The sequence below is a fragment of the Salmo salar genome, chromosome 19, assembly GCF_965601325.2.
Source record: "Salmo salar chromosome 19, fSalSal1, whole genome shotgun sequence".
NCBI lineage: Eukaryota > Metazoa > Chordata > Actinopteri > Salmoniformes > Salmonidae > Salmo > Salmo salar.
Genome location: NC_138309.1, coordinates 79,141,941 through 79,150,000, shown reverse-complemented (window position 1 = coordinate 79,150,000; position 8,060 = coordinate 79,141,941). Strand labels below are relative to the sequence as shown.

General features: G+C 43.1%; 1 protein-coding gene across 13 annotated transcripts in view; it reads left to right on the top strand.

The window, feature by feature from the left end:
* Positions 1-8,060, top strand: part of LOC106579657 (receptor-type tyrosine-protein phosphatase mu) — a 283,633-nt gene that overhangs the window by 272,037 nt on the left and 3,536 nt on the right. For all 13 annotated transcript variants that reach the window (XM_082965986.1, XM_014159789.2, XM_014159785.2 and 10 more), the window contains 3 exons: positions 1,894-2,025; positions 2,749-2,874; positions 2,959-3,122. In XM_082965986.1, coding sequence (XP_082822112.1) covers positions 1,894-2,025; positions 2,749-2,874; positions 2,959-3,122 — 422 coding nt within the window. The remainder of the gene's footprint in view (positions 1-1,893; positions 2,026-2,748; positions 2,875-2,958; positions 3,123-8,060) is intronic.

Genomic DNA, 8,060 nt, shown 5'->3' with positions numbered 1-8,060 from the left:
CACACACAGTGAGACACACACACACACACAGTGAGACACACACACACAGTGAGACACACACACACACACACACACACACACACACACACACACACACACACACACACACACACACACACACACACAGACACTGAGACACACACACACACACACACACACACAGTGAGACACACAGTGAGACACACACACACACACATACACACACACAGTGAGACACACACACACAGAGTGAGACACACACACACAGAGACACACACACACACACACAGAGTGAGAGAGAGACACACACACAGAGTGAGAGAGAGACACACACACAGAGTGAGACACACACACACACACAGAGTGAGAGAGACAGAGAGTGAGTGAGTGAGTGACACAGAGAGTGAGTGAGTGACACAGAGTGAGTGAGTGACACAGAGAGTGAGTGAGTGACACAGAGAGTGAGTGAGTGACACAGAGAGTGAGTGATTGACACAGAGAGTGAGTGAGTGAGTGATTGACACAGAGAGTGAGTGAGTGAGTGAGTGACTCAGAGTGAGTGAGTGACTCAGAGTGAGTGAGTGACTCAGAGAGTGAGTGAGTGACTCAGAGAGTGAGTGACTGACTCAGAGAGTGAGTGACTGACTCAGAGAGTGAGTGACTGACTCAGAGAGTGATTGAGTGACTCAGAGAGTGAGTGATTGACACAGTGAGTGATTGACACAGTGAGTGATTGACACAGTGAGTGAGTGAGTGAGTGACAGAGAGTGAGTGAGTGAGTGACACAGAGAGTGAGTGAGTGAGTGACACAGAGAGTGAGTGAGTGACACAGAGATTGAGTGAGTGAGTGACACAGAGAGTGAGTGAGTGAGTGACACACTGAGTGAGTGAGTGACACACTGAGTGAGTGAACACTGATGAGTGGTGAGGACACACTGAGTGAGTGAGTGAGTGACACACAGTGAGGGAGTCACACACAGTGAGTGAGTCACACACAGTGAGTGAGTGAGTGACACACAGAGAGTGAGTGAGTGACACACAGAGTGAGTGAGTGAGTGAGTGACACACACAGAGTGAGTGAGTGACACACAGAGTGAGTGAGTGAGTGACGCACAGAGTGAGTGAGTGACACACAGAGTGAGTGAGTGACACACAGAGTGAGTGAGGGAGTGACACACAGAGTGAGTGACACACAGAGTGAGTGAGTGACACACTGAGTGAGTGAGAGACAGAGACACTGACAGAGAGAGAGAGAGAGGGCCAGAGGGAGGGACGGACGGAGGGAGATCAGATTTGGTGACTCAGCAGTCCTGGGGCATCCTGTGGTTAAATAGCTGGTGGGTAAATTGCCCATCCATCTCTATAATAATCACCCCACGTTCCTTAGCCAGCCATTTTCCAGCCAAGCCAAACCTAAACAGTAAGGGGACTGTCAGCATATCATGTTGATGAATGTCTATTGCTTTTTCTCTGTGCTTCCACCAACAATTATGTCCTTATTGAAAATGATTAAAAACAGATGGCTTTGGATTGATTCGTCCCATCGTCATGGAAATAACCTAACCAAAACAATTGCAATGTGTTTTTTTGTCAAACACAGCAATATGACTGGATTGGTTTAATGGAAATAAAGTGTCATCAATTATGCTCATTAGTAATCATAGCAGCAGATATGGATTTGCTATGTAGTAGCAGTTTTGATAGTGGAATGAGTTTATAATGCACATAAATATCTGGAACGAATGAACTACGTTTCCTGTTCATGACTCCTTAAGAACAGACATAGTATCATGAACTGGAGATTTGACCTCATTATGACCCCAAGAGTCTGACGATGTGTCCATTATCTTTAGAACGTTTATTTAGAATACTACTGTTCTAGTAGACAGACTTCCTGCTCCTCTTCCTCCACAGAGCTACAAGCAGCCGTCAGCTTTCATCGTTACCCAGCACCCCTTGCCCAACACGGTCAAAGACTTCTGGAGGCTGGCGCTGGACTACCACTGCACCTCTATAGTGATGCTCAATGACGTAGACCCAGCACAGGTAAGAGAGGCCAGTCATCCATGCCAACCTTTACTATACCATCAAACACAGACCTTCCAGATTTGGAGGTCTATAAAAACATATGTTTATCATTTAACAAAGTGCATGAGGACAATGGTTTTGGTCAACTACCAAAGGTCCAGGGGCCCTATCCTCCCATAGAAAGGAGAACAGACCAGTGTATGGTTAGATAAACCCATAGAGAGGAGGGGAAGAGGTCTGCCTCAAGCTGACTCTGGGCGTTCAGGCCTGGGGCCCTGTCTGTCAAAATGTTGCAGGGATCAAAGAATGGTGTGTGGCAGCTTTTCCTTGCAACACTGCCCCCTTGGCTGGCTACAGTAGCCTCTCGTACCCGTTTCAGACTGTAGCCAGGCAAACAGGGTACACTGCTATGGTGGAATGCCCTAGTTTGTGTCATTGTGTTCTATCTCATTTGTTGTTGTGGATTAGGCTCAATAGAAAGTGTTTCGCTCTTAATACAGAATCCATTTTAGGAAGTCCCTAGTAGTCAGTGACATGCTCACTTGTTAGCCTTAGCAATTCTCACTTCTCACCTCAAAGGTAGTTGTTCCTCAATCGTCAAACAATGCGACTTCGTCTCTCAGATAGAACGCCTCAGTTGTCATTGATAAAAGCGAAGGTGTCGATTGTCAGCCACTTCTCAGTTTATTCAAATGTCTCATTTTAACTGTGTATGCAATAAGTGTGTGTGTTTGTGTGCAGCTGTGTCCCCAGTACTGGCCGGAGAACGGCGTGCACCGCCACGGGCCCATCCAGGTGGAGTTTGTGTCAGCTGATCTGGAGGAGGACATCATCAGCAGGATATTCCGCATCTACAACGCTGCACGGGTAAGAGACAGAACACACACACACATTCCCTCCCACTCGCACACACACAGTCATTCTAACATGTCCATATCTCTCTCTCTCCAGCCGCAGGACGGGTACCGTATGGTGCAGCAGTTCCAGTTCCTGGGCTGGCCCATGTACCGCGATACCCCCGTCTCCAAGCGCTCCTTCCTCAAGCTCATCCGCCAGGTGGACAAGTGGCAGGAGGAGTATGACGGGGGAGAGGGACGTACCGTGGTGCACTGTCTGTAAGTACGGTTGTATTAATCATCTCTGGCCCTCTGTTGCCTTTTAACATGTCAAATATATGAATTAATTCAATACAATTATTTTAAAATAGAATGACAAAGCTGTGAAACATGATCCTAAATATAAACCATTAACTTAGTGAATACCATTGGTGTTTAATATGAGGATGTCAGCATGAAATATATATTTTTAAATTGTTTACACACTTGTACTTATTTCACTATGTCGATATGTATATGTCAGTGTTTTGCCATTGAACTGGTTGTAGTGGTACAAATCAATAGTTGGAAGTTGCAGAGGTAATTGAAAATAATGCTGTTGTTGATTAGATGCTTTTTTCAATAATTAGGTTATTTAGTCACGTAAAAAATTATTACTATAAATAAATACAAATAAAAAAAGTTATTCAAGTAAGTTATGATAAAATGCCATAGATTTTCTGTTAATTACCAAAATTACTGAAGATTCCAGTAACTTTTGTAAATTACTGGTAGCTTTGCAGCCTTATCTGTAAGTACCTACCGGTCATGACTCAGCCTACACCTAGTGGACGGTAGACCTTAAACCTAGCTCTGTACTTCCTGAATGTGTGGAAAGAGAAGGGAATCTTCGGTATTTGATATAACAATCAGATGGGTAATTTTGGTCCAACATGGCCGCCCAAAATGCCACCGGGGTCACAGTAACACTGGACCACTCCGGTGGGACAGTGAAATGTCACGGTCATCCTCTAACGGTGATCAATTACACTCTTGCCATCGGGATGTAGCCCTGCGTCTCTTCATTCTGCCTTCTGACAGCCATCTGTAAGGGTGACATACTGAAGACAACACTCAGTGCTCACACAAACATTGTCTGCCATCATAATGAACCATAATGAACAGAACAACATTTAAAGGCCCACTTCCTAATTAAACAGAAAACAAGACAGCAGCCCTGCTTCTTGTTTTGCTGTAAAGCTCAGGAATAGGGCTGAAATATAGCACATTTCCCCCCAACATCAGACACCCCCTAACTTCGGACACTCTCTAGCGGTTAGAGAATTAAATCACCTCGAGCTCAACATTTAAATGGACCGGAAAACAACGGTACGTTTTGCGACTAAAGACACCCTTCTAGCTAGCTGACCACCGATTTTCATTGCAGTTTATTTAAGTTAGATTTTAAGTTTTCAAAAAAAGTAACATATACACATTGTAAAATTCGACTGCGCGACACACCAGACATTTAATATCCAACTTTTTACCTCTGAAATATAGCCAATGGATTTCAGGCAAGTAATAATCTTTTTACCGGAAGGCTAGCTAGTGAACTATCTAGTAAACACTTCGGATACAAGGTTGGTGTCTCTTTTTTTGAACAAAATTAAACTAATTTATCTTGTAATTGAACAAAATAGTAAGGTGGCCAATAACTGGGGACCATATGCCGATAATATGGGACGTATTGTGGGGGGTAAACAGCTTATCAAAAAGCTGATACTAGTATTTCTACTGAAATGTCAAACATGCTAATTGCTAACCCATTAGCTAACATTTTTACGACACCAATAATTACAAAACATTGATGGCTTGATCACAAGAGCACTGTTGAAGGTAATATATTTCTTAAACGCTGTTGAATATGCTGATAATACGGGGTGCTACGCGTGCTTGCGTGCGTGCGTGTGTGTGTGTGTGTATATATACATACATACACACACAGTTGAAGTCAGAAGTTTACATACACTTAGGTTGGAGTCATTAAAACTCTTTTTTTCAAACACTCCACAAATTTCTTGTTAACAAACTATAGTTTTGGCAAGTCGGTTAGGACATCTACTTTGTGCATGACACAAGTAATTTTTCCAACAATTGTTTACAGGCAGATTATTTCACTTATAATTCATTGTATCACAATTCCAGTGGGTCAGAAGTTTACACACACTAAGTTGACAGTGCCTTTAAACAGCTTGGAAAATTCCAGAAAATGATGTCATGGCTTTAGAAGATTCTAATAGGCTAATTGACTTAATTTCAGTCAATTGGAGGTGTACTTGTGGATGTATTTCAAGGCCTACCTTCAAACTCAGTGCCTCTTTGCTTGACATCATGGGAAAATCAAAAGAAGTCAGGCAAGACCTCAGAAAACAAATTGTAGACCTCCACAAGTCTGGTTCATCCTTGGGAGCAATTTACAAATGCCTGAAGGTACCACGTTCATCTAAACAAACAATAGTACGCAAGTATAAACACCATGGGACCACAGCCATCATACCGCTCAGGAAGAAGACGCGTTCTGTCTCCTAGAAATTAACGTACTTTGGTACGAAAAGTGCAAATCAATCCCAGAACAACAGCAAAGGACCTTGTGAAGATGCTGGATGAAACAGGTACAAAATTATCTATATCCACAGTAAAACGAGTCCTATATCGACATAACCTGAAAGGCCGCTCAGCAAGGAAGAAGCCACTGCTAAAAAACCTCCATAAAAAAAGCCAGACTACGGTTTGCAACTGCACATGGGGATAAAGATTGTACTTTTTGGATAAATGTCCTCTGATCTGATGAAACAAAAATAGAACTGCTTGGCCATGATGACCATCGTTATGTTTGGAGGAAAAAGGGGGAGGCTTGCAAGCCGAAGAATATCATCCCAACCGTGAAACACGGGGGTGGCAGCATCATCTGTTGGGGGTGCTTTGCTGCAGGAAGGACTGGTGCACTTCACAAAATAGATGGCATCATGAAAATGACCCCAAGCATACTTCCAAAGTTGTGGCAAAATGGCTTGAGGCCAACAAAGTCAAGGTATTGGAGTGGCCATCACAAAGCCCTGACCTCAATCCTATAGAAAATTTGTGGGCAGAACTGAAAAAGCATGTGCGAGCAAGGATGCCTACAAACCTGACTCAGTTACACCAGCTCTGTCAGGAGGAATGGGCCAAAATTCACCCAATTTATTGTGGGAAGCTTGTGGAAGGCTACCTGAAACGTTTGACCCAAGTTAAACAATTTAAAGGCAATGCTACCAAATACTAATTGAGCGTATGTAAACTTCTGACCCACTGGGAATGTGACGAAATAAATAAAAGCTGAAATAAAGCATTCTCTCTACTATTATTCTGACATTTCACATTGTTAAAATAAAGTGGTGATCCTAACTGACCTAAGACGGGGAATTTGTATTAGGATTAAATTTCAGGAATTGTGAAAAACTGAGTTTCAATGTATTTGGCTAAGGTGTATGTAAATTTCCGACTTCAACTGTATTTAATTCAAAATGATCAAAAATCTCTATCTATCTCTATTTGACCCATTTAGTCTGGCTCAAGCCAACTTTTTTAACCAGACAAATCAGTGTGATATCACGGTGTGAATGTAAATGTGCAATCCATCCTAGGTGATCTCCACTTACTAAATAGAAGAAATACAGAAGAGAGGCTGATCTGAATTACAAGAGGGAATCACATCAAATGAGCTTGTGGTTCCCAATGCTGCCCAGATTTAGCTTTTAATGCCCCAGTGGGAGAGGCCTCTGGGTGGGCCTCTGCCTCAGCTCAATCTGCCTTTCCTTATCTTCAGCAACCCCACTTTACTCAGAGAAATGGGGGGATGAGGAGGGGAGAGATAGATGAGGGGGAGAGAAGAGGCCCCAGTTGGGTGGGAAATGAGATTGGAAAGTAGAGGGAAGGAGGACGACAGGGTGGTTGTTGATGTAGTTTGTGATTGGTGCTCTTTAACAGGTTTACCGGTCCGTTCTGTAAGCCAGAGAGTCCAGGAGAAAAAAACTAAACATCCACATACGTGACTCTTATCGTTAGTCTCCGGAGAGATTCCAATCGCCCGACCAGAGAGCCCTACACACATATAGTCACACACAAGATGCAGACACACATACACACACAAGATGCAGACACACATACACACACAAGATGCAGACACACATACACACACAAGATGCAGACACACAAGCGCCGAAACACACTAACCAGAGACAAACAGCCCACACAACACACACGTTAAACAAAGGTCAGAAAGAGAACACTGTCCATCTGCCTGATCTGGCGGTCTATTACCTCCGTATAGTGTACTATATCGGAAATAGGAACCAAACATTCCCCGGAATAATGCGTAAGGCCAGAGGAATGTGGAGGTTGACAGAGGTTAACTCCTGAGTTGAGAGAGAAGTAAACGGGTTTTGTTCGTAAGGGAGAGTGGGGTAAGTTGAGCCACCCAAGTTGAGCCAAAGCAGTAAGTTGAGCCACCCAAGTTCAGTACGCTGAGCCACCCTTGTTTCTAGGAAACCAAACACAAAATGAATAATTTGACCAAATATTTAGGTAGAGGTCATCATTTCATGGAGTCTGTGAAGGAAGAAAAAGTAGAAAGCAAGTTAGATCCAAAAACCTGATTTTCACCAGGTCAAATTAGTTTGTGTTAGAGCTTTCATGATGCTTGTATCTAAACCAAAGTAGATCATTTAAAGATTGTTCTATAATTCAGTTGGGGACTCTATAAGCTTCAACATGAGGTCCTAAACCGAGCATGAACGTGCATCCTTGTACGCTAATATAGTCAAATGTTTGCCTTGGGGTAAGTTGAGCAAATTGAAACGTTTTCTTCCCAGCTGTAATGCAAGGCATTATCGCTGGGATATGAGCTAACAACAGGGCCTATATTAAAAGTGTTAAGTTGGTACAAATGATTTTTTTAGGTTTTAAAAGGATTATGTCAGTCAGATGTCTCTGAATCTTGTATGAAGGAAGTTAGACGTAGTTTCGTGAGCCCATGCTAACAAGCGTTAGCGCAACGACTGGAAGTCTATGGTATCTACTAGCATACTAGCAGTTACCATAGACTTCCAATCATTGCCCTAACGCTAGTTAGCAACTTCCTTCAAACAGCACGCAGAGACACAATTTTATTGACAAGTCCCTTTGACTCTGGGGAAGTAG